At 41.8% G+C, this 26905-nt stretch overlaps 1 protein-coding gene across 30 annotated transcripts; it reads left to right on the forward strand.

Annotated features, from left to right (window-relative positions):
- The first annotated feature begins 6582 nt into the window (after nucleotides 1–6582).
- TPM1 (tropomyosin 1) lies at nucleotides 6583–26583 on the forward strand. 30 transcript variants are annotated; one of them, XM_086849320.1, is made up of 10 exons: nucleotides 6583–7058; nucleotides 7708–7833; nucleotides 8012–8137; nucleotides 14124–14257; nucleotides 15449–15566; nucleotides 16008–16078; nucleotides 16906–16981; nucleotides 17530–17592; nucleotides 17857–17926; nucleotides 25639–26583. In XM_086849320.1, the coding sequence occupies exons 1-10, from the start codon at nucleotides 6945–6947 to the stop codon at nucleotides 25719–25721; spliced, it is 981 nt and encodes a 326-aa protein (XP_086705446.1). In that variant the 5' UTR covers nucleotides 6583–6944; the 3' UTR covers nucleotides 25722–26583. The 30 variants fall into 30 exon arrangements, with proteins under 30 accessions (XP_086705446.1, XP_086705434.1, XP_086705430.1 ...); XM_086849308.1 differs by lacking the exons at nucleotides 8012–8137; nucleotides 16906–16981; nucleotides 25639–26583 and adding exons at nucleotides 16330–16405; nucleotides 19201–19279; nucleotides 20713–20918; XM_086849304.1 differs by lacking the exons at nucleotides 8012–8137; nucleotides 25639–26583 and adding exons at nucleotides 19201–19279; nucleotides 20713–20918.
- Nucleotides 26584–26905: the final 322 nt, after the last annotated feature.

Below are 26905 nucleotides of genomic sequence, written 5' to 3' on the forward strand. Positions count from 1 at the left end.
CAACTTCTGCTCATTCACTTGCTGCAGCTGCTTTTCCTTTTCCTTCTGTGCTGCAGGAGTTGCTACTGCTGTATGAACTGCTGTGAGCTTTGATGTGATTTCAGGACATTCCTAAAACACCTGAACTTTTCCCAGCTGCAGCCTGGAGAAGGGGAATAGCTGTCTGCCATGATATTTCTCTTCAGCATCTCTCTACTGTTGTATCAAGGGGTGGACATCAGAAATATAATCTGGTTTCATGTTTCCTATTTTTCATTCCTGCTCTGTTCTACCATCATAGGTTACTGTGCCAATAAGATCAGTAACACAAATCTGTTAGAGGCATGCAGTGGTAATTGCTCTTTGTTCTGCCAGGGAAAAATCCCCAACTAAACTTCAAAGCTAAACTTCAGGACACGTTGTAGTCCTGTAGATATGGCAGGAGATGTTACAATGATAGTGTATTTATCTATATATAGATATATGCTCAAAGCACTGGCAAATGAATTGCTTCACAAGGATGGAACTCTGCCTTTGAAGGCATTGATTTGCCTTCTTGTTGTCCACAACTTTTTCTCAATTGCATTCAGTAGAACTGGGTCTGATATCACTTGGTATAGTGTAAACCAGAAGAGATCACAAAATTTAATGTAATTTCTGTACCACTGTAAGGTCACAAGTGGACTCTCACCAGAAGAATTGCTTCTTTTTGTATTTGTTGATTCACAGTTTTTTTCAGCTTGGTTTTTGTGTACAGTTGATTTTAGTATTTCTTTTCCCCCCCACATTGCATATTAATTGCCCTTTTCAGTTACTCAACCCCTTCACCATTCTTCTTTTCTATTGTACAATACCATACTCAAAATGGACTGGGTATTCTTTTTCAAGACTAATTTTTAAACACTTTTTAAAAAATATATTAAAAAATATATTTTAATATATTAAAAATATATTAAAAAATATAGAGTACTTTAGTCAGATTTAAGTAAGTGACTTGAGACTTCACTGAGTGGGACATAAATCCAACAATATAAAAATACAGATAAACAGTTTTGAATTATCTATTAATCTTTCTTTGGTCTGAAGAGCTCTGAAACTATAAAGAAAAGGATGTAGGGAGACATTTTACCAACAGTGAACTTTGGGGTTTGTCTTTCTGTTACTTGTTCTTTGTGGATTTTTTTCAGAGAATGACATTAGTAATTCCTAGCTAGCAGCTAAAGTAAATCTGATTTAAGAAGGAAGCACAATACGAAAACTTGCAAGACATGTTTGCTCAACTGAAATCTAGTGAATAACAGTAGTGCAATTAGAGTGAAAGGACTCTTAGGGAAAAAATAAAAAAAAATAGCTTCTCAGAGCTATTTTAAGATCTTAGGTCATGAGTTAGGTCATGAGCTTCTTAACATTTGGTATGGTATCTGAGTAGACCTTCAGATTATAGATCAGGGCAGGTGCAGAACACTATGCTATAAATACTTTTATACTTAAGGAGTTCACTAATTTCTTGAATGACAAACCAAACAGAAACATTAGTTCTGAAGAGGAAAATTATTAAAATAATTTAAAACTTAATTTTCCAACAAATCATCCCATAGTTCTTAATTACAAAAGCTGAACTGCTCTCCACCATTACCTAGGAAATGTTACAGAAAACTTTTACAGGGTTACAGCATATATTGAGCATGACTGGCATGTTCTGGGGTATTTCTGTACTTGTTTGCTGCCTACTGAGCTGTGCAGAGGACTGGCCATCAGGATCCCTTCCTTCTGTCTTAGGGCCTTCTCATGCCTTATGGCTGGAGCATAGATGAGCAATTTGCCCAGGGAAAATCTGCTATTTTTATGCTTCTTTTAGAAATATTGTCACTCAATTTCTTTAGTGCAAAGCTCTTGGAGATCCTTACAGGATAAAATACACTGACTGTATTAGCAAAACCTGCCTGATTTCATCATTATTATTTTATTTGTTTTTCTAGGTGAATACAGATGTTTTCAATTTCCTATTTTTTGATAATATCATCCACTCGTGTTGCTGGCTCCCTTTGTCCAAAAGGAGCATTTCTGCTTAACAAGGGCAGCAGAGGTCTCAGAGACCTTTGAGAAATTGTTTTCTATTTCATTTATATTTGCCTTCCTGTGAGGGAACGCTTCACTTTTCAAATGACACATGCAGGCCTGTGAGTTCACTCTGACTGACCTAATTTGAATCGGTAATAGTCTTTTAGGAGGAATGTTTTATAGAACTGGCAGAACCAGTTGTTAGGTGTCATTTCCTGTATATTCCTATGGGAAAAAAAAAGAAAAAAAAGAAAAAAAAAGAGACCTAGGAGAAGAAGAAGTCAGTAAAGCAACTCCAAGGGAATGTTTGAAGTTTTTCCAAGTGATTATGACCACCTACCCTTTTGTCTGTTATCAGAATCAACCCCCTGTAACCAACCCAATCTTTGCCCAAAGAGCAGATCCTCCTCAAGGCAAATTTCTGCCTATGTCAAGGGATAGGTGACATGATATGGGAATTCCAAACACAGAAAACTGTCAAAATCTTGTCAATGCAAGCTTAGATATAGACATGGATACAGGGTTTGACTTGAGGCCTTGGAGAAAGCTTCCAAACTTAGAATCATAAGTAAGAATGTGATTTTAAATGGAAAGACATCAGATTAAATTGTAAGAAGTTTTAAGGTTTTAAAGTTAAGATATAGAGGTAATTATAAAAGTAATAAGAAGTTTAAGGTATAATAAGTAGTTTTGTGTGTCACTATATGATTAGAGAAGAAAGTCCGCACTGCAGCAGAGACGTATAAAACAAAATAAGTTATAAATTAGTTATTGGTGTGAAAGTAGAAACATTCTTTTGTGGCGTTAGTTTATTGGTTAAATAACTTTTAAAAGACCTTGTGACCCGTGGCCTTGTGACCACTGACCAAGAATGTCTGGTGAATAAGGGTGAATAAGAGTAAGACGTACTCATTCCTTCCTGAGACTGTAGAAGAAAATAATAAATCATTATTTTTGAAATGTCTCCCTGTGGTCCCATCTCTCTCACAAAATCTTTACTACATGACAGAAACATCATTATATAAACATGTCCTAGCCTTACTCAGTGCTATACTGTCAGTAAGCCTGAAGTGTGGCATCACCTGCTCACAGAAGGAGTTGTGAGTTCCAAAACCAGGTATCCTTTCCTGGTGCTTTGGCTTGGCTGTCTTGATTTTCGAAAGAGCCTAATTAAATTAACAGAATTCAAAATGAGTTGAGTAGATACTCCCCAGAAGAAAGTTATACTACTGCTAGGGAATTCCTGCACCATTTGTTGATGAGATTGAGATGAGATGAGGTGAAGTGAGATGAGATGAGATGAGATGACATGACATGACATGACATGACATGACATGACATGACGAGCCATTGTGAAAAACAAGAGGTGACAAGCAACATTAGAGAATTGGTATTATGTCATAAAAACAAAGTTTGTGCTGCCTTCTTTGTTCAATAAGTAAAAATAATTTGTATGCAATCTGTCTTCACATATTAATTAAAGAGGGAGAGACTATACAAGCTATTTAATTTCTAAGCCTATCTTTCTTGGCCAGCTGGAACAGAAGTTTCCAAGTTTTTGAAAATGTTAATGAAAGGTATAGCAATCATGTTAACACATGTCAGTACTTGTCACTTTTCCTCCAAGAGGAAAAGAATAAAATAAGTCACCATCAGCCAGTTCATCCCCATGGATAACAGGTATCATCTTCGTATAAACAAAGCTTAATAACTGAACTTATTTTCATATAAGTAGAACCTCACAATTTTTTTTTTTCCTGTGGAGGTGATACCATCCTTCAGGTGTTTTTGTTTAAACTTTGAGTTCCTTTCCTTCTCCCTGTATCTCATACTTTCTCATGTATCCTAGAGGCTCCCAAGTCATGGCCAAGATTCTTTTAGAAAGCTGGAGCTGGACAGGCATTCTTTTAAGAGTCTATCAGCACTATTCCCAAATTAGCCAGGGAGCTGTTTGTTTAATTTTGTAAGACAATTAATTAATTCCCTGGCCAATGCACCAAATAGTGTGGTGGGTTTAGTGTTGGTTAAAATTATTAGTGTATTTATTTATTTCTTGTTGTGAGATATGGATTAGGAGGAGGCTAAAATAGGCTTAAATTTTAAAAGGTATAGAGAAATTTTTTTAAAAGAACTAAAAGAATAAGGAGAATTAGAATAATACTTTTAGAATATATTTTTTTGTTTAATTTTTTTAATTGATAATGTAGATAAAACTTGGGATGTTAAATTAGTTACTAATTATATAGTAACTATATAATTTTTTATGAATAGTAGTTGTTTGGGAAAAACTTTGTAATTGTGAATTTTTTTTTATTTTTATGGCTTTACTATAGTTGTGTTTATGGGTTATGAATTTATGGGGTATTATTTTAACGATGAGTTTTTAGAGGTAAAGTTTGTTTTTAATTTGTTTTTGTGATTATTTTTATTTTTGGGAATAGAGGGGTTTTTCTTCCCTTCTGTTAATTTCTTGTTAATTTCTTTCACTGAAGTGAGAAGAGCTACCTCAGTGAGTTCCTAGCCATGATACTCTGTCACCCTGAAATTAAGCCTTCTGATAACGTCTTTATAGTTTTAGTTAATTTCCCATGATAGTCCTATAAACATGTTTATCACATTCCTTCTAAGAAATGTCTTTTGATGGACATTTCTCATGACCAGTGTGCTTATGAAGGTGGTAACTTAATTATCCAATCCCTGGTTGTTGTTGAGAATCTATAAATACTGGAGCCAAAGAACAAAAGATGGGGGTTTTTTTGTTTTGACACTGAGAGTGTTCGTGTGAATCATTTCATGTCCTTTAGTGATAATACTCTATGTTTTCTAAGTCATCTCTTGTGGCAGCGGAATACGTTCTCCTAAACTCGGGTCAAAGCATACTGATACATTTTAAAAAGCAGTCAGGTTGTTGAGCAATATGTAACTAGGTATCTTTTAGATACTCACTATACTTGTCCCTGAAAGGCCTTAACGAGTTCTAATTAACTGTAGTGTAAAATCAACATAAGTGCAAAGAGAGAAACTTTTTGCTATTATTGTTGTACTGGTTTGGTTATTAAACCAATGCAGTGAGAAATCATCTTTTCTTAAGCAGACATAAGGAAAGTTTCTATTTTGGCAGTGGACTTCTGCTCCCTAGAAGCAGTACACGTGAATCCCCATGCCTAGTTGTGAGCCTCTGAATTTTGTATAGTTCCTAGGTTAATTTCGTAGGTTAATTCAGATGATGGCCTTTCTGAGGACCTGGGGATGGTAACTGTTGTTCTGAACCCTCATCAGGAGGCTTCGCTATCTCGCAGAGCCGAAGTTTTGTGTTCCAGCTTGTTTAAACAAGGAGCTGGCCTCCGAGGCCTGCTTTGCAAACCCAGACCTTAACTGTCCTGGCAAGTACCATGGGCCAGAAGTTATAGCACATTCCCTCCTCCTGCAAAGTAACATCGCTTCAGCTGATCCAGTGACAGCACCAGGGAGGAATTTTCTGCTCCAAGCATTGAGTGTAGACAAAGAGGCTGCCTAATTTTCTCTTTGTGCAACCCAAATCCTGTGGGACTCATGCACATCCCTGTACTTTCTACACTGTACAAGGGAGCGTGCGTCCTGAGGACAGCGTGTTGGGTCTTGCTCACTCTGCTGATGAGACTGTGAGAGACACACCAGAAGTTAATTAAATAGGTCTCTACTTAATTATATGTAATTTTGTTAATTGTCTATCTGCTGCTGTTCCTCGCTGGCATTACGAAAGGGCGCAAGTCACCTCCGTAGTTGCTTTCCCTGCCCCAGCTTTTCCTGGGCTCCATCCCCCGCAGCTCTGGGTACCCCCGGCAGGGCCTGGCCCCACCATTGTCCCCTCTGAGGGTCGCAGTAGGTCTCGTCCGCCTTTTCCGCCCGCTCTTTGAGCCCGAGTGTGCGGCACCGAGGCACGGCTCTGTGCAGGCCCGAGAGCCCGGCCAGGTGCTGCGGGGGTCAGCGGTGCGCTTGGGAGCCGCCAGCCCCTCTGCCCTGCCCCGGCACTGCTCCGGGGGCCAGGGTGTCACCTCAGCCCCTTCCCCTCGGTGCGGCTCCCGGGGGAAGCCCAGCCCTGCCCGGGTCTCTCCGCAAAGCCCGGGGGTCGCGCTCGGAGCTGCAGGGGCCGGGGCAGCGCCCCGCCGCCCACATTTACTGCGGGCTATTAAACAGAGCTGCCCCCTCCTCCTCCTCCTCCCCTCCCCTCCGGCTGCCGGGGGTAGGTTCCGAGCGCATTCATTCCGTACGTGCATGCGATTAACCCCTTCCCGCCCGCTGCGATGGGCTCCGCCAGCCTCCCGCTGTGGAACACATTGATTTCCACGGCTGGGGGCGGCTCCAGCCACCCAGACACCCTGCCCGCTGTCAGCAGCCTTCTCGCCCGGCTCCTCAGCTCCCCGCTTGCTGCCTTTTTTCTTTTTTTTTTCTCTCCCAGGAACAGCAGCGAAATGCCCCGTCCTGCCTATTTGGAAATGGGAACAAATTGCTCCCCCGCCTTACCTCGCCCATCGCATCCCATATATAGTCATATCTACGGTCAAATGGCAGGCGGCAGCGAATGGGAAGGCTGTGCTTCCCAAAAAGACCTGGGGGCAGTGAGAGAGGGAAAGGGGTAGGGACGAAAGGAGGAGGGAGGGAAAAAAAAAAAAAAAAAAAGTCCTTTCCAAAAAAGTATTGGATGTCTTGAGGAATGCAGTCAGCCCCCTGGGAAAGTACATATCTGTGAGGCGCTCCCTGCCCGCCGCTTGCACACGGCTGGCGCCCGGTCCCGCACGGATCAAGCCCGGCAGCTCCGCTCCGCTCCCCGGGGGCCTGCTCCGGAATTGGGGCTGCTCCGCAACTTCACAAACTTTGCTTTCGGAAGTAGTTCGTGCGAGGACGCGCCCTAGCCCACCGCCACCATGGATGCCATCAAGAAGAAGATGCAGATGCTGAAGCTGGACAAGGAGAACGCCTTGGATAGAGCCGAGCAAGCCGAAGCGGACAAGAAGGCAGCGGAGGAGAGAAGCAAGCAGGTCTGCACCGAGAGCCCGGGAGCAGCCAGCGCCGGGGCGCTAATCTTTCCAGACTATTCTCTTTTTTTTTTTAATCCTCCCCTCTTCTTCCCCCCTCACCGTACCTTGTTATATTCCACCCCCGCGCCCCTGCAAAACTGGTTGAACTTTCCCTAAGGCAGAACTTCAGCCTGGCAGCCGCCGGCTGGAGGTTCCCAGGGGTGCGGCAGGAGGTCCTTCCCCCGTCCCCACCATTCCAGCGGGGGAGCAGGGCCCTGGGACAGCTACGTGGCGTCTGTGCCTTTGTCACAGGGGGTCGGCTTAGAGAGGCTGCCCGGAGCACCTGGGGAGCGCTGGACAGACGTGCAGCGATTTGGCAAAGGACAGTTAAAGCTGTGTTCTCCCACTCCAGCATCGCTCAGCAGATGTGTCCGATTCCAGCTGCCCTCCCATCCTTCTCCGGACGCATGCCCCACTTCTTTGTTGTTCTCCAACCCCCCTCCTTTACACCTAGGGCTTTATTCGATTCGGGGAGGGGGACGCATTGTTTGCACGTTTCTGGGAGATCCCGAAGGAGGAAGGAGAAAGGGAGAGTGATTTATAAATTAATTTCACAGTTTTCTAAGCCAAGGGAGAAACATATTTGTTATATTTCCTCTTGTGCACCTAGTTAGAGGATGACATTGTGCAATTGGAAAAGCAATTGCGTGTGACGGAGGATAACAGGGACCAAGTGCTGGAAGAGCTACACAAGTCTGAGGACAGCCTCCTCTCCGCAGAGGAGAATGCTGCCAAGGTATTGTGCCCTTGCTGCAAGCAAAGATGGTCTAACTGTCTCTCCTTCTTTCTCTCTCTGTCTGTCTGTCCTTTCTGTCTCTTCTGCACTCACACCTCTCCCTTTGCACGATCACGCTGCCTGCTGCACCTTTTCCTGCCCACCCTCCCCTCTCCACCACTTTCCACCCATATCCCAGCTGGAGGACGAACTGGTGGCTCTACAAAAGAAGCTGAAGGCCACTGAGGATGAGCTGGACAAATACTCCGAGTCCCTTAAAGATGCACAGGAAAAGTTGGAACTGGCTGACAAAAAGGCCACAGATGTAAGTTATCCCTTTCACCACAAGCCCAGTAGAGAAACCACACACTGCCTCTGCTCAGGACAGCCTGGACTCCTACTCAGCAGTACTGCAAAGCTTTGCTGAAGGCAGGGTCCAGGCACCTCCTGCACAGGAGGTAGGAAACACATCACTTCCTCCCTGCATGAGGTTTGCACACTCTCAGAGGCGCCTGATTTGGTTTCTGCTCACTTGAGATGTGCTTTTCATGTGTACTTGCCACTCTAGGTGTGAAAGTAAAGAAATGATGATTTATCTATTCAGGTGATGGGTGAAACGACTCAGGCTGGAGCAAAGCTGTCTTGATAGTGAAACAGCAGAGTTAATAATGAGTAGGTGCAGGAGAGGGAGATCCAGAAGAGCAAGGGCTGCTAGTTCTGTTTTCAAGAGAGCTGTTCCTAGGCATGCATGTGTTAGAACTGCTGCTAGATACTGGTTTGGCTCACTGGTCCTTGGGATAAAATGTCCTCTCCTGCACTTTGTTTTTTTCCTTTGTAAATCAGTGGAACTGCTTCACTTGTCAAAGAAAAGTTCAATCTTGTGTGATGGAAAATTGTCTGGAAGATGATACTTGCTAGTTTTGCAGTTCAGAGGACAGGGATCCTGGGAGCAAGCTGGGAGATATATATAGCTCAGCACTTTATATGGTAGTAAGGCAAGAGCTTGTGCCTCTCCCAAGCCCTCATCCCACCCACCTGTCTGTCCCTGACATGCATTTAATGGATTGCATGGAACCGTAAGAGTCTGTGCAGATAAGGTCCTGATTTCTATAGCTGCTGTTGGACAAGGTGATTTTCCTTGAGAAATCTCATGTCTGAATTACAGGATTAGATGAAACTACAGTATTTCCAAAGCAATGACCCTCCTTTTCCTAGAGCTTAACTTTAAAAGTCAACCTCAACACCATAGTGAAAAGGAGTTGCCACAAATGAAGCAAGCAAAGTATTTCAGGGGGAAGAAGGATACTTTCAGAAACGGAAATGTTACAAACAACTTCTCATGAAAGGCAACCTGTTTTAATCTTATTTCACTTCTGAAAGGAATAAAAGATAAAAAAAGGATTAGCTTCAGTATGGCAATTAAGTTATATAGCTTTGAAAGAGAACTCAAGAACTTTGCAAACAGAAGTGTTCAAAGGAACAGGGGAGAGGAATCCGTGTATAATGTGGATCAAATGTCTGCTTTGTGCATGGCTGCCATAGGAGAGGGAGCTTCCTAGCAGGACGTTTACTTAGCTTGTTCAAAGGAACTCCATATAGATGCAGGGGAGATATTCCTTATATGGAAAAGCATGCAGACTATTTGGAAATAGCTTGCCTAGGATGAAGGCAGGAAATGCTACTGGATTCCCGTCCTGAAACTAAGGATCTTCCTAACTTATCTCCATGCCACCTTCCCCTGTTGGAAAACAGCACTTGGAAGCTAGTTGAGGGGAATTTTATTTGCAGTCTTCCCTCAAGTGGAGGGTGGGAGAGTGTCTGGCTTGTTTTTATGGAGGAAAATACCTTATTTATTTGTATGCATAGAATATGTCTGACAGTTTAGGGACATATTTCTTGTTTTGGCAATGCAGAGTATATTTGGGACATTGCAGTTGACCCAGTACTTGCCGTATTAGTTTGGATAGTTTCAAGCCTTAGGAAAAGAGCAGAGGCAGGGAGGGAGTGCCGGCTCGCTGGGATGGACTCATCTCACACTGGGACGAGAAAATCTGACCTGTCCGGTATGACTCGTGTCCCAGAAGCCAGGCCCATCCCCGGAGCCGCCCCACCTGAGAAGGGGGCAGCTGCAGCCCCCTGTCCCCTGCCCGTGTCTCAGGAGCCAGGCCGGGCTCAGCAGCATCTGGCGGGTTGCTCGATGTCACTTTATGACGCTCATACGGGGGCGGTTTGGGGGGGGAGGTGGTTCTGGACCCCGGGTCCGGTCCGGTCCGGTCCGCGGCACCGCGCACGCTGTGCCGCCAGGCGGCGCCGCTGCCCCGGCACATCCAGCGGGCACGGCCGCGCTGCCGGCGGGAGCGGCCCAGCCCCGGTCAGGAGCGGCCCAGCCCCGGCGGGACCGGCCCAGCCCCGGCCGGGAGCGGCCCAGCCCCAGGACGCTTGGAGCGGCCTCCGTCCCCGCCCCATTGCCAGCCCGGTGCCGGCAGCCCGGTGCCCGCAGCCCCGCCCCGCAGCTCTGCGGCGCGGGGGGACTTCCGGGGCTGCGGCGGGCGGTGGGAGGTGGCGAGGGCTGGGCGAGGCGCGGGCATGGCGGCGATGAGCTCGCTCGAGGCCGTGCGCAGGAAGATTCGCAGCCTGCAGGAGCAGGCGGACGCCGCCGAGGAGCGGGCGGGACGGCTGCAGCGGGAGGTGGACCAGGAGCGGGCGTTGCGGGAGGAGGTAGGGTCGGCCCGGCTTGGGCCCGGGGCTTGGGGCTGCGGGTCTCGGGGCGCGGCCGCCCCGCCTTCCTCCCCGGCCGGCCGGCGGAGTGCGAGGCCGCTCGCTCCGCCGCCGTGTCCCACAGGATGGTTGTTACCTGGCGGGCGGGCCGGGCCGCAGCCCCGCGCTCCCGGCTCCGTAAGCCGAGAGCTGCGTGGGCCGGGCCCAGGTGCGCTGCGCGGGGAGCCGGCACTGGGTGTGCTGGTCAGCAGCAAAACCCCGAGCTGGAATGAGGTCGGACTTAGGCGGTATGTTTGAGATTACTTGTTTTGTATTAGGCTATGAGCAAGGTTTTATGGGGGTTTTTTTCCCTCCACACGTCTTAGTTCTCTTACCCCATCTAGACGGGTTCATCTGTGGGAAGTCAGCATGGCGGCTGTTGGGAAGGGTGTAAGAGTAAACCTGAGGTGGCCCATAGTACCTGACAGCACTCTGACAATGTACAGCCCTGGCCGCTGTACATCTGTACATCTCTAGTGTATATCTGTACATCTGTGGTGTGTATTCATCAAAACTGCTCGCCAACAGCGGAAAGGAACAGTAGGCTTGGTTTTAGGCAGAGGCAAGATCAGGTGTGAGCAGCATAGGCTTACGTAGCAGAGAGATGTAATTATGGGTGGCAATCACAATTAAAAAAACCTGATAGGGCTGTTCTTTGTTTTATCTCTGACCTTTGAGAGTTCCAGCAGCTGCAGCTTAATGTTTCCTGCTGTAAAATGTACAGTGTTCTTTGAGGCAGTTTCAGTGTCTACAGTGGCTGCATAAAAACAAAGCTTCTGGAGTAATTTATTACAATAGAAAAAAAAAAAGGTGATTGTTCGATTTCCTTATAATATGGGTCTTTCTGCACATTCTGGGCAGAAAGTTCAAAGGAAGAACCTCATTGTTACTTGCAGGTGATCTTCCTTACGGGGCAAAATATGGCTACTTGTGCTTGTGTAACTATTGCATTCTTGCAGATCACTTGGCGTATCTGTTTTTTCAAGTGAAGAACCATAAGTCATTTCATAAGGGTTACTGTTTTAAAAAAAACTTGTACTTGTTTTCTAACCTTTGTGGAGTAAAGGACACATAATATTCCTTATTCCAGTAACATGTGTTATTCTGAGCATGTTAAGGAATTTCTATTGAAAAGGGAAGTTTTGCTGTTAACTTCTGTGGCAGAGGGAATAGTTCTGGAGGAGTGATTACAGCCTTCTGGTGAAGTCTTCCCTTAAGAGTTCAGCTACATTGCAGTAAGGTTTAGGACCCCAAAGGTTAACGTTTGTCTCTTCCCTGGAGTTGGTTTATGTGGATGGTGTGGAATTCTGCAGAGCACGTTTACATGATATTGAAGTTTTTGTGTGGAAGAGTCAGTGCTGGGATGAGTAGAGGCTGAAAACTGAATTCCCAGGCACATGTGGATATGTGCTTTTTCTGCATTGCTGGCTGCAGATGAGGGGTTTTATTATTGCAGCTGTATTTCTGCAAGCTTGAGGAGGGAGAGCACTGCAGCAATCGAGCTGAGGTGTGACTCTGCCCCTTCCCTTCATGTGACCAACTAGGTTGTTATGGGAGGGGTTTTTTTTCTTCCTGTGCAAGGTACAGATACCGCAAACAACAAAAAAGCTACAGCTGTGGCCAAAACATAGCACAGCTTCCAGCTTTTGATTGTTAAACCAGATTGTTATAAGTTTCAAGGCTGTGATTAGCAGCCATTCCCTTAAAAAAGAATCTTCTGTTTTGAATACACACCTCTCAAGGGGCTGTTGGTAATCACTTTTTCAAAACTGCATTTTTCTTCCTCCTTCTGGAAAACAGAATCTCCCTTATAATAGTGATAATTACCACCCAGTGGTGACTTATCCATGTCATCACTCATTGTGAAAATATGTGGTGTGTAAGTGCTAGGGCAGAAATGCAAGTTATGTTTGCATGGTAGCAGTGGGAGTGCCCCAAATGTCACTGGCGTTTTTTCCTTCCTTGCCGTATAAGGAGAGAAGTCCTGCTCTGCAGAAGAATAACTGGGGCCATATAAGGCTGGTTGGTAAATCCTTAGTGAGCTACTGGAGCAGGAAGTGAAAACTTGAACTTTAGTCACCCTGTGTTTTTGAAGCACATTTTATGCTCTTATCATGACAAGGAGTCTTGACATGATAATAATTAACTTGTAACACTACAAATTTCCCTAGGGTATCCTTTATAAAAGGTCATTTTCTTTCTTAAATCTGAAAGTTCAAATTTTTACTGTTTTAAAGCCAGAAGTCCAAAACCACAGGTTTGGAATACTACTGCATTATTACATAGCTAAATATTTTCTATTTCGATTAATATGGATCTCTAAGGATGAAGTCTCTTCTCCTTCTGGTTCTAATGTGTTCACTGCCAATGCATATTAATGTTCAAAGATATAATTGCTTCCCTGTTTATGTGTTACTTTCAGTAATTCTAGCTGGACATCATTACTTTCACGTTAAAGGTTGTTTTACTTGTCTGGCCTGTAAGTAATTCTTTCTTGTGTTATGTTCTTATTGTGTAAAAAAAATCTTTGCTGTGGACAACTGTATCCAGCTACCTCTGGTTAGAGAAGAAAATGTACCAAATTGATACTTTTGGTACTGTTTTTGCCAGAGGATTGATTCTCCTTTCAACTAGACATCACAGGAAATTTGGGTGTGTACTTCCTCACATATAGCATATATACTTGGTGCTTAATATAGTTTTGTAAGAAAATTTAATGATGAGGTTACCACAAGAAGGCTGTTTTAGAACTTACTTTGCAACTTAAGCAAGTGTAGGTTTGAGGCTGTAATATATAATAGCTTGTAATGATAAGAAGCAGATGAATTGCAGGTGTTGTACAGAAGATTAAGTGAACAGGTAATTCAAGAAAGGCAAATTTAGGGAAAGATTGAGGATGGAACTATGGGAGGAAAAAAAATGTTTTAAGGGATTGCTGCCTGCACCAGGGCTCTTGCTTAAGAGCCTTTTTTGTCAACTCTTGCACAGCTTGCCTGTAAACAAAACTTCTGGGTATTTGGGCACTTCTTAAATGTTCTCATACTCCTTCTGTGTCAGGTGTCTCATTGCAAATGCTGATTCAGGTGGGTTTTACACTGAACCCTTCTTATGGAACTCAAGGAAATTCTTACAAAATATGGTGAAAGGTCATAAATAAAGGAAATGGGGTAACAGAAGAAGAATTGAGTAATTATTGTGTTGATCTGATTAGAAAAAGGGAAGGTCTGTAATTAATGCCTGCAAATACAATAACAGAAAATATTTGGGTAATGATGCAGTTCTTCTCATGCAGTTCTTCCCATGCAGTTCTTTCTAGTACAAATTGTAGTCTTTGATGTGCTTCATTGAAAGGAAGCATTAATCACTTTTTTTCCTCTATTAAGCAATAGCCTCACAATTCAATCATGTATATCTCTGTGTAATGGACTTTTTAGTGGATGAAGTCAGAAATTACAGAAGTGCTTTTAAATGGCACTAGCAGGTAATGGGGTAACCTTTTACAAGGGAAGATGTGTGCCTTACTATGAATTAATTTCAGTTCTTTCTGTGCTTAGGCTGAGAGTGAAGTTGCTTCTCTGAACAGACGCATCCAGCTGGTTGAGGAAGAGTTGGATCGGGCTCAGGAGCGCTTGGCTACTGCCCTGCAAAAGCTGGAGGAGGCTGAGAAGGCTGCAGATGAGAGTGAAAGGTGGGTGGAACCACATCTGAATGGATTGTTACCCTTATTACAAAGATCATAATTGCCAGGGTGTGGGTTAGGGAAATAAATTAAACCACTCCTAGGTCTCTGAACACGTGTGATCTGCTCTTCTTTTGCATACATGGACTTCAGTTACAGCTTTTCTGTACAAATGTCCAAAATACCTGGGCTTGGGTTCTTTTTCAGTTGTGAAGATGAGATTTAAGTGTGGTAGGTCTTCTGATGTATCAGGCCACATACTGGGAAAACTGCTTGGTCCAGCGTAGACTTCTCTTATTGGATGACAGCTCCTTGTGATAATCTTGTGCTGTTGGGTGATTCTTGCTTTTGTTGTGGGTAGAAAATCTCACCTGGAGAATAGCATAGTGCTGGAAGAGGCTTTGGTTCCCCTGTTGGCAGAATTGGTACCTGAATGTGGTGAGCAAAGGAAAGAGACTGATAATTCCTTTAGATTTCCAGAAGTTTGTAATGGAAGTTAGGAACTCAAGATCTGTAACTTTGGAATATCTTTTCTCTTCGTCCAATTGTATCTTATACCTATGATAGAACCTTTTGTTGTGAAAGAAACCCACACATTCTGCATGTGTATTTCTATGTTACTGAGGATGCAGTCTGTTGAAAAGAAATGTGCCAGAGACTCACAGTGTGTTTTGAAGTGTTTAAGGTCATTTTGGATCAGACATGTGCAACACATGGTGTTTCTTGTTATGAAGGATTCAAAATTTTGCTTTTAGACAGCACAGAGAGCTTGTAGGGCTCTGACATGGCAAAACCCAGGGGAGTCTGGCCCACAGACATGATTCCTGTCAGCCCTGCAAAGGTTGTAACATGGTGTTGATGAGTGTAAAAGCACAGGTGTTTTCAGTCTTATTAGGTCTTTAGAAGCAGCACCCTTTGCTTACCTTTCTATAAGATGAGTTTTCCCTGCAATTTAAAATGAAAAAGAATTCTACAGCTGAACTACAGTAAGAGCTAAACAGATCATGCTTTTTCTTCCTTCCTAAGACATGTTTTGTTCCTTGAACTTCTGAAATGTAAGTGCATGGCACTAAATCTATGGTGCGAAGACTCAACTGTGCTTCATTCACCTGAATACAACTGTCTGAAAGTTGCATACCACAAGAAGTAGAGCTGGAGATAAACTGGCAAGCCCTGAACCTTGCATTTCCTGTTTTTCAGAGGAATGAAGGTCATTGAAAATAGAGCCCAGAAGGATGAAGAGAAGATGGAAATCCAGGAGATCCAGCTTAAAGAGGCTAAGCACATTGCTGAGGAGGCTGACCGCAAGTATGAAGAGGTCAGTTCTTGAGTGCAGGTCATCTCTTTCTAAAGCCCATTAGGTTGTGCCTGTAATTTTTGGTTTTCTCTTTTGCCTCTTAAAGTTCAAAAGATCACAAACACCACTTTTCACAGCTGTGGAAGGAAAATAAGGCACTCAGATAGCTCAAGGGACAAGGTGACAGGAGATTTGTGCTTAGATCCTTCACTAAAATGTTTGAGAATACTCCCTAAGCTCTTAGGGAGAGATAAATTTTTCAGGTGCCTTTTGGTGAATGGAAGGGAGGTCTTGAAAATGTCAGATAACTCTCAAATTAATAATGAAGATATTACATAATCAGAACTCACATGTTGACCAGAAAGGGAAGAGGCCTGGCTCTCTGCTTTGTAGGTTCTAGAAGCAGGTAAGGTGTAGTGCAGCAACATAATAGCCCTGATTGTCTCCTGCCTATCCTTGTAGGTGGCTCGTAAGCTGGTGATCATTGAGAGTGACCTGGAGCGCGCTGAGGAGCGTGCTGAGCTATCAGAAAGGTAAGTGTGGAACTGCCCTGAGATGTATGTGAGGTGCTAGACTAGAACTATAACTGCATGAAACATTGGCAGCACACTGTGTGTTCAGCTCAAAGCTATGTTTTGCTCATTTACTGTAATTGTTGAAATAAGTGGTCAGTGCCAAAATAAACGTGTTCCTGTGTATGTGCGCGTGTGTTTTGTCACTGCATGCTGTACCTGCACACTGATTTTGTGAATGGCTTTTGTGCATTTCATGTGTTCACTAACAGCCAAGTCCGACAGCTGGAAGAACAGTTAAGAATAATGGATCAAACCTTGAAAGCATTAATGGCTGCAGAGGATAAGGTACTGATACTAATAAACAGTTTTTAGGTGTAACTGCAACCCAAGTCTTTCAGCTTCCATAGTCAGTTAGCTCACTCAGTAGTAACAAATATGTCCTTGCTATGCTCTTTACTCTCTCTGCATCTTGCTTTGGTGGTTTTCTTTGGTCTCTTTTTTTTTTTTTTTGTTTATTTATTGATTTTTGTCTTTAAAACTGATCTTCTGTGCAGCCAAAAGAAGCTGACCTGTCTCATGTGTAAAAGCTCTGTAAATGTTTGTGTGTAAGCCAAGAGCTGTAGATAAATTTCTTCTTTGTCATTGTCTTCGTGTGCACTTGAACTGGTATTTGGCACCACAAAGAGTTGCTTTTAATCTGTGATGGATCAGCTGCTTTTGAGGCTATTCTTTTGCCCTGTAATTGTTTTCATTTTTCTCTATCTTTTCCCCCTGTTTTCTCCTGTTTCTTTTGCTTGATTGAATCTTCCATCCTCCCCTTTCCTGCCTTCCCTCCGAAATAACAGCAAATGTGCTGAGCTTGAAGAGGAGTTGAAAACTGTGACCAACAACCTGAAGTCGCTGGAGGCTCAGGCTGAGAAGGTAGGCTAGAGACTTATGTGAGAATGTGTCCTTTACACTGTCATCTGGCCAACGGGGCTTTTTTTTTTTGACAATCACTTTGCAGCATTTCTTCAGGGCTGTTGTCAATAGAGGCATTTGGATTTACTACTCAATTCATATTTGGCTCCTATTGGAACATAGCATATCTTGCAGTTCCAAATAGGTCAGTATTATTTGGCCATGTGTTCTGTTGAGTACTCTGACAGGATTAAGTGTTAATTGTAGAATGTCCCAAAGAATGGCACTGTGTACTAACATTAAATTTCTCCAAAAGACATTCCTCTTTAAAACTGCAGTACTAATTTCTTCTCAAAGTTCCCACCATATTGCACTGGAACATAAGTCAAGGGAAGTTTGACTCTTGTAATAAACCGTATTACCACAACCTTCCAAGTGGAATTAATTCTGTTTTACCTATAACAATTTCTTGTGTGCAGATAATCTATTAGTAGAGTTTCAAATGTGGGGGTTTTTTTTGTATATTTAGAATACCCATCTAATACCAGTGATCCTCTTTCTAATTACAGTACTCACAGAAAGAAGACAAGTATGAAGAGGAGATTAAAGTTCTGACTGACAAACTGAAGGAGGTAAAATTAGGGTCACTCTTTGCAACACATCTTCCAATGCACCCTTGATTCTTTTAGTATTAACACTACTTTGATGCCTTAAGAATGACCATACCATTTTGGAAACAGTTTAATGTTAAATATCTCCCCTAGAAATTAGTTTATATTAGCCTTATTATTTGCCTCCTCTCACTGTACTTTTTTGCTCATTTGAATTACTTCTCCCCTACTCCAAAGTACTGTGTGTGTGTTTCCTAAAGTAGTCTGTGTTTGTCCTGACTTCAGGCTGAGACCCGTGCTGAGTTTGCTGAGAGGTCAGTAACCAAGCTGGAGAAGAGCATTGACGACCTAGAAGGTATGGAGGGGTTGTTTTTCTACTTACTGTGAAATACAAGTCTCTTATTCTTCTCTTGTGTGGGGCTTTTTGTTGGGTTTTTTTTAATACCCAATTCTACTGGGCTGATTTGTCCAACTTATATAAATGGGTCTGCCTAAAGAGCAGACAAAGTATTTTCCATGTGAAAGGTATTGATAACTTAAATGCTTCAGATGAATAGTGTTTTGCTCTTGCCTGTTACTTTTTCTCCTATGTTCTCAAGACTCCTTTCATTTTTTGCTTTATACTCTTCTTTTCAGAAGTTTAGGAGTATATAAATGTTACAGGGTAAATGATCAGATGACAAGTGCTATTATCACCTCAGTAAAAAGCTGATGAAGAGTTGCATTATGTTTGCAATAGTTAGGAATGTAGCAAACTAACCTAATTCATTACTGTGAAAAGTGTGGGCTGGGGCAGGCATTTTGTGACATAGACCAGTTGTTGGGTTTTGGTAAAGCTAATAGATTGTATACATAATCAGAAGGACAGCTTATTTATATTCAGAGGGTTTGTTTGTAAGGTTCTGATGAATCTATCAGAACTGCAGCAGAGTAGTGGAATGTGCTTTCTGCCTCTGGAAAAAATAATTCAGTAGGACTTTTTAATTTGAAGTTACATGGAGTTCACTATTTAGATGCGTTACACTAAGTGTAGGATTTGAAGAAGCTAAATTGCGTGGCATGACAGGCTGGATTCTGCATGAAGGCCATGAAATGCCTAAGTAGCTGCTGAAATTTTATGATCCCTTACTCAGAAGGAAGCAGAGAAGAAACGTAAGTGTTTAGAAGGAATAAAAATTGCTGTAAGAAGCTGAGTTTGACATCACACAAAACAGTGGTTTTTTTTAAAAAAAAGGTGGTAGAAAATGGTAATATCTTCCTTAAGCCACGTTTTTTGATCTTTTCTCCCTAGCTCCTTTGTGCCTTCCTAATTAAAACAAAAAAGTATTAAAACAAAAATCCACGGCAGTGAAACATGGATTTTTGCTTCTTTTGTACTCTTTCTTTCTCGGTTTTCTGTATATCACAGGCTGCCCCATTGGCAGTGCAGTTAATGAACTTGCATAGAACTGTTCACTGTTTTCTTTCTTTTATTCTTCTCTAATTTTGTTTCATTTTGTCTGTCGCAACACTTCTTTCTGTGCACTCTTCCCATTTCCTACGGCTTCTGGATGTCACCACCTTCACCTTCCATCCCATGATCCTGCTTCATTTCCTTGCACACCTCTGCCTTCCCTGGGGGAACATTAGATGAGCTCTATGCTCAGAAACTGAAGTACAAAGCCATCAGTGAGGAGCTGGACCACGCTCTCAATGATATGACTTCCATGTAAATGTCTTCCCAGCTTGTGCCTGCTCCTGCTTCCCTGCCCTCACTGATAGCGCACTACCGGCCTTGTGAAATGATGCTCCCTGTGTGGTGGGAGATGCTTTCCTTTAGACAGAATAGGTGTACAAAATACCATGAACAATTGCTTTACCCTGGCAAAGTGTGGGTGAGTGTTGTGCCGAGCCTGGTAAATACTCATGGTGATTTTGTAAGCTTGTGGTTACTCTCTGATTCTGTGTCTGCAGTCCTTGTGTCTTGTGGTTGCCCTTTGTTTGTAGCTCTGTGTTTATCCTTTCAGTTCACCTCTGTTCAAACACTATCCAGCAGGCTTATCATATTCATTTTACAAAAGAAAATTGCTGTGGTACATGTTGTATTCAAAGTGTATTTCTGTGCCTGCTGTCACAGTTTTTGCTCTGGCAAAGTTCCTACAAAAATGTCAGAGAAATTTAGATTTAGTTGTGTTCTCTATTAATGCCAGTAGAAAGTGTTTATCTAAATTTCTATAACAGCTCTGAAAATTTCAGCTGTTGTCACTAAATTACATGTGTGGAAATGGATTTAAAATACCTTGTCATTTAAACCTGTAAAGGCAACAATTGAATTGTAGGTTGCTTAGGCAACAATTGAATTGTAGGTTGCTTCTGCGTATTTTCTGGATAGCAATAGTAATTTTATTTGCATACACCAAAAATGTGGTAATACCAACTCTAGTCATAAGGAGAAGAATAAAGAGTGGCAGGAGAGAATCAGCCAGCTGTAAGGTGTAACTTGTCAGTGCAGTGTTTGACACAAACTGACTCATGTTCCACGGACTCTGAACAGAGGTCAGCTGTGCTGCCTCCACCTTCCCATGCATGAGCACTGCAGCAGACATGGGAAGGGGGAAGAGCTGTGGCTCTCAGGTGCAGTGTTTAGTCCCAACATTCCCTTTTGGAAGCCTAGACATGCTTTCAAAAAGACATAAGGTTTGCTTAGAGCTTGAAATATATTTTGTGTCCACCCATATTTTGAATGTTTTTTTGTCCCCATGTCTGTTCATGACTTTCCTCCACCTCTTTACCAATAGTTTAGTCCCTACTAAATGTTGCCTGCTTTGTATGCTTTGATTTTTTGTTTTTAAATTCCTTCCCAACATATGGTTTTGTTCAGTGGCTTATCAAGCAAATTGATTTCTTTCTTCCTCCTCTGTATACAGAGATTGCAATATTTCTTCAATTTTGGATATTTCTAAGTGGAAAACAGACTTAAAATTGTACTCTGCTGGTACATGAGGAAATGACTGTATCATTCCAGTCCCAGCATGGTGTGCTGTTTCTCTAGCACTGTCATCTCAGCATGCTGGGCTCTGCTGTGCCATTGCTGCTTCTTTGGAAGCCTTTACTGTACCTTTTTTTTCATTTTCTACCTTATCTCTTTTTCTTTTCATGCAGATAATTTTCTTTGCTTCAGTTCTCCAAAGACATCTTCATTGGGTTGGATAAAACATCTTTCCAAGCTTTGGATGTTTCATGGGTTCATTGTCCTGTCTTCTAGCTTAGTTGACTCTTCCTCTATCATCTGTCTCAGAACATGCTCTTTTTGTGCTCTGCTGTACAGAAACTACATTTCTCAATGTAAAATAAATATCCCAGCTGTATCCCTTTTGCTATTCCTTTGCCTTTTATTTATTTAAATAACTATTTAAGTTATTAATAAAATCTGTGCTTTTACGTCATTAGGGATTTCATTTTTTGGTGTTTTCATTTGTTAGCTGAAAACACTTTTGCCTGAATGTTGACAATGCCAAGCCAGTGAGTGCAGTGTGTGGGATGGTGTGAAAACTGACCAATTATTATCTTAGTTTTTTCTTAAACTCTGCTGCAGATAAAATGACAAATAGATGTAATAGGAATTTTTCCAGTTGTTATTGTTAGGACAAAATTTGCCAGGACAGTACTTCCTTGGGATCACTTGGTCGTGGGAGCATGGCTGAGAGAGCAGTTACATCCTTGATGTAACCACATTTTTCACTTTAAAGCCTGAAATCTTTTCCTAGCTTTATGCTGAAGCCTTCTTACCTTTATTTAAATGTGTTTGTTCATTAACTTATATATTTGAGACAGATTTAAAGAGGCAGCAGCAAAAACTTTAAATTCTTTTTTTCACCCAAAAATTATCCTTGAAATGTCTTGTGAAAAAGTTTTCCCTTTTCCACACTTCAGTTATTCAGCAGAGATGATGCTTGCTAACATTTTGGGATTTTTACAATATATTTTTCTTGAGTGGCATGATAGGATTGGAAGTTCATTCAGGACAATTTGGTAGCTTTCCATCTGTGTTTGGCTCAGACTTATGAGTTTGAACTGCAGACTCATGAGAAATGTTTCAAAGCTGGAGTAGGAAAGTTCTCATGATTATACTATTAATGAAATTACTCTGCTTCAAAGTGGAACATCATGGATTTCAGATTTCAGCTGATTTGTCACTGTCTAATTAAGGATGGAGCATTTAATGCTGACATCTTGTGCTTTTTTTGTATTGTTATTTGCAACTAGGGAGTTCATTGCCTTATTTTAACTTTATTTACATCACAGTGAAAGAAGTTATTTTCCAGTTCACATGAAAGTGAACTGTAATGAAAGTAAAAACTGGACAGATTTCTGGTGATGCTGTAACTGTATATTGCTAAAGTTCTGAAGTCACCAAAGCTAAAGAAATTGCTTATATCATAGCTGAATTGTAATTTTTAACTTGCAGAATAATGGAAATGTCTTTTCTAGTTCAGCTTCAAGATTATTCAACAGTGCAGTCTAAAGTAGATTTTCTCCCCTCCTCAGAACTTGTTTTCCAAATAAGCCTTGTGAATGGATGCATTCCCTTCCTGACCTGCCATCTGTGGATAACTTTGGCAAATCCCAGTTTTCTGCCTATGGCACATCCTAATGTTGCTGGCTGGGGGGAGAAGCCCAAATACAGGATATGTATCAGCAATCACAGATAGTTCAAGTAATAAAGTCCAGTAACTTACTGCTCTTCAGCTGACATACAGTAAGCAGCTGTGTGTGAAGGGTAACCAAATAGAATGGGATATATAAAAGTTAACCAAATATGATGGGATAAGCATTTGTAAAATGACTGAGGCTAATAACTTCACAAATGCAAGCGTTAGGGGGAATGTGTTCAACTGTAATTTGTCATCTGAACCAGAGTAAAATATGCTACAGCAACTCCAGCTTCTTAATCTATTGTGTTTTGTTTCATTGTCTTAGAGGAATTTTTTGTCCACTCAATTCCTTGCAATACTGGTGTTCCTTAAGAGAAGTAAACAAAAAAAGCAGATTCCATTGTAGGAATCTGTCAGTTTTTGACATAGTGATTTTAAAGATCAGTATTAAAATTTTGCCTTTTGTGTCAGTCATGCATGATCAGCTGCACACTGAAGGATGGCAGGTTGCTGAACAGAGTGCTGGGAACGGGCACTGTAGATCTCCAGGCAGAATTCCTGGGTGGTCCTGCTGCACTGATCTTCATTCCAGGGAGTTGTTGTGGCTCCCTGCTCCGATGTGGGATTGTAGCTGCCCTGTGTGGCTGGTTTTGTGCCTGAGGCTTCTTCACAGGAGTGCAGGGCTCTGCTGAGCAGAGGCTGAGCCGTGCTGGCTCTGCAGAGCCAGAGCTCCCTGCTCAGCTGCTGGGGCTCCTGCAGAGCCTGGCTCTGGCTGGAGCAGATAGACACATGGCCCATGGGGAATCAAGGGCTCACTGCACAGGGAAGTGCTTTCCCTGCTCTGCTGGGGGATTTAGTTGTTTTGGAAGCTGAGAAATACTGCAAATCTCTGCCTCAGTCAGAGAGGAGATTTCTGTGATGATGGTAAGCGTAAGCTCACATGACTTATTTTTGAATAACAACTATATACACCTTGCCAGACAAAGTGAAATTTTACTTACTCTAAGGTTTGGGTGTTTTTTTCCACATATCATTATCATGATGAGAGGGACAAGATCCATTTGTTAGTGGTGCAGGATGAGAGCTGTGAAATGTGCCCTGGCTTTCCTGAGCTAGCTGTGGGAGTTTGGGCTAGAGAGGAAGCTGGGAGGAGTTGCTCACCATACAAGCATGTCCTGCAGACCAGCTCACTGTGCAGCTTTGCCTTGTCCAGTGCCTGCAGGGGAAGAGGGTTCCTGTGGAAGCTGTTAGGCAGCTTGTGGAAAATAATTAGAAACAGTCATTTCCTGTAGGGGAATAATCTGGGATCAAGAGGTCAGGAGTGCAGTTAGGCTATTGGGAAGAACATGGACAATTTGAGAACACAAGATAGTCAAAAGCCATTGTGGAACATTTTTTTCACTCTGCAGAGCAACTCTCACTAAATGTGCTGTCACAACGTGGCTGTGGCTGTTCTATTTCAGCATGAATTGTCCCCTCTGTTTTTGAGCAAGGTGTTCATCCTTCCTTTTCATTTTCACCAAATGTCAGTCTGTTTTCTTACAAAGTAAAACTTGGCAATCTAAAGGTATCAAAATATGTTGATTCCAGTAACACAAGTATATTTTCCTGTCAAAAATAACATTTTAGACCATCAGATTTCCTAGGAAAGAAGTATGGGCTGAGTCAGACCTGGTGGTAGTTCCCTTAGAGTATCTCTCCTGCTGTTTCTTATGCTGGCTGTGGTGCAATTGCATTATCTCTACTGGCAGATGAGATTCCACCACACTTTAAATAGTTTGCAAGGAAAAATGGCACTCAGTAAACAAAACCAGTAAACAAACTCTTTCACAGTTGTACAGAAGACTAAAGCAAGACAGTACTTCTAGGAACATAGCTGCAGTTCTTCCATTTCTGTTCCAGTTTGTGTCTCACAGCTCTTCCCCACAACAGAATTCTTAGCCAGTTCTTCATGTGGTACAATAGCTGTTCCTTGGAGTAGCTATTTAATTACTAGAGTTCTAGAAACAGAGGTAAAATGTTTCTCTCTATGTTACTGAACTGTCTGTCATGTGACCAGTTTCTTTATTAACTCTTATTTAACTGTTTTCTCTGTCTAATCTGTCTTCATTCTGCCTCTTTTTTCCCTTCTAACCTGCTTGCTGCCTGTACAGACCAACTCTACCAGCAACTTGAGCAAAACAGCCGCCTAACTAATGAACTAAAGCTGGCATTGAATGAGGATTAAACTTTAGTCTGACTATATTTTTAAGTTGTTTGAAACAACTTCTTCCAAATTTCCATAAAGAATGAATCAGTAAATGTAAAAATCAGCAAGAAGCTTAGAAATTGATTTATTTTTTTTTAGCTGTTGATTCTGTGGTAAATGAATGAAAGAAATTCTCAGTTTCTCTTGGGAAAATAAGGAAATGCTTTTTCTGGATGAGGCTTTTCATTAAGTGTCTACACACCTATTTTGGAGGAGCACTAAGCTCTTCTGCTGTGAAGTAGCTTCTTTCCACTTAAGAGCAGAGCTACAGCATTTCGCTAACAATATCCAAAAAGTAATAGCCTGCATTGCAGAAAGGCACCCATTTTATCCAGCAGCATGAATTGGCCCTAAGGTTTTTACCACAGTGAGAGAAAAATATTCACTAGAATTCATATTTCTGTATTTCAAAACCAGCTTAAAGGATACTTACAGCTGTTTTGTCCGGAGACTTTGATGTGATAATTTTGCCTTACTATGAATTTGGCTTGTACTTGACATTTAAAAAAAAAAGAATGTGAGCTCCATCTGGCAATACCCAATCAGTTTAAAGGTATGCTTGCATAGTATGAAGTTAATATTACTGGATCCCAGTAGGATGCACCACCAGAACATTATGCTTATTTATTGTATCAACTATGTGTGTTAAGTGATTGTCCTATTAAAATGTGCATGCAACATAAGGCTACTAACTTCGAGTTTATTTATTTTCTAAAATAAATAAGTTTCTTAAAGGTCACTTCACTGAAAACTATTGTAGTTGTAATTTGTTTGTTCTTTGTATTTTTGAATTCTATGAAACTTATAATTGTGTATCTGCAAAGAACTTATTTTTTTTATTGCCTACTTTTATAGGGAAAAAAACCCCAAAAACTAAAAAAGGCACTTATTATCTCACAAACCTATAAGGAAAGAGCTTCCAGAACATTGTGTCTGTGTTGGCAGTGCATTTTCTTAACAAATGCAGCTGTAAATAGTTCTAAACTTGCATTACTTGCTGTTTGTTTTATTAGTTTGGAATTCTCTCTGGTTGTGTTATCTGGAAACATTGGTATTTATGAGCATGCACATTTCCTAACTTTCTAAACCCTCTGAGAGAAGTGATGATTGCATGCCTTCATGTTCTGAGAATCAGTGTCTCCAAAGAACTGCTATTCATGTTTTAATTTTCTAATCCCACAACAGAGAAAGTGGCGCATGCCAAAGAAGAAAACCTTAGTATGCATCAGATGCTGGATCAAACTTTACTGGAGTTAAACAACATGTGAAAACCTTCTTAGTGGCAACCACACTATTTGTTTTATTATTCTTACACCTGCTTGCCGTGGAGCCCCATAAACATGTCTTTATTTTAGTTTTACCACAGTCACAAGAACATCTGCTTAATTATCAAGCAGGGGTCAGGGAAACACCAAAATGGGCAAGCCATATGCGGGTTAAGTGACATTACATTATGGGTTAAACGTGCCATTTCCCAACAGAAATGTTACCTACACTTTGTAGAGAGTTCAGCAATTCGGTTTGCTTAGTCCTTGAAGAATCCTGGCTGTGGCAGAAAGTTTCCCACCTCAAGTGCCAACTACAGTTTTTACACGAGAAGAATGATTCATGTTCAAGAGAGATCAGGTGGAAATGGTGCTATTTTCAACAAAAGGTTCTACTTGAAGTCTTTTGTTTGATATCAGACAAGTCAGGAGTTGTCCAGCACAGTAATTTATTTTTATCATAACTTGACTGATCTGTGAGAATTTGGACTTTCTGTGCCTTCTAATTCAGTAAAATGAAGATATATAAGCAGTGGAGACAAGTGAAGGCTTCTGAAGGTTTTAAATTGTATTCTTGCAACTCAATACAGAAGTGTAGGTCAGCATTTCACCTTGAGTTTTCATTCAATTGTATTTTTCATGTTGAAATGAAAGAGTCAATAAATTCAGGACAAAACATTAATTTGGAAGAGATTGTGTTAAAATGTATTTTATTTGTGGGGGATTTGGGGTAGGGGAGGAATTTTTAAACTGATATTTGCCTCACTTTTTTCACACTTTCTTTGAGCAGTCTTAAAAGTATACCTGTATGTAAACATTGTATAATTATATGAAATAAAATGCACATTTTAGGACACTTTTTTAATTTTGTTCTCCTGTGGTTTGTTTTTCATCACATCAGTTTCCTGTGCATCCCTGTGTAAACTCTGCATGTGTGCAGTGTCTCTCATTGTGTGAAACACTGTTAACACACTGGCTCTTGGTATTTTCTGTGTTGTTAGGCCAATGTATAGAAATGTGCTGGTTTGGACAGATGTGGATCTGCTCAGAGGGCAGGAACCTGTCCCTGTCACTTGCCTGCATGCCCAGGTGTCTGCAAGATGCAGTTATCCCCTAGCAGATGACAGAGCTTTCCAGAATTACTTGTCATTGACCAAAATGTTTTTGGAAAGACCATTGCAGGGCTC

This window comes from Cyanistes caeruleus, chromosome 13 (assembly GCF_971803275.1).
Source record: "Cyanistes caeruleus chromosome 13, bCyaCae1.hap1.1, whole genome shotgun sequence".
In the NCBI taxonomy this organism is placed as follows: domain Eukaryota; kingdom Metazoa; phylum Chordata; class Aves; order Passeriformes; family Paridae; genus Cyanistes; species Cyanistes caeruleus.

Coding starts and splice junctions, on each gene's coding strand:
- TPM1 (XM_086849324.1), top strand. CDS start 6,945: ATGGATGCCATCAAGAAGAAGATGCAGATGCTGAAGCTGGACAAGGAG. Junction 16,982..17,529: donor TGGAGGCTCAGGCTGAGAAG/GTAGGCTAGAGA, acceptor TTCTAATTACAG/TACTCACAGAAAGAAGACAA. Junction 17,593..17,856: donor TGACTGACAAACTGAAGGAG/GTAAAATTAGGG, acceptor TCCTGACTTCAG/GCTGAGACCCGTGCTGAGTT.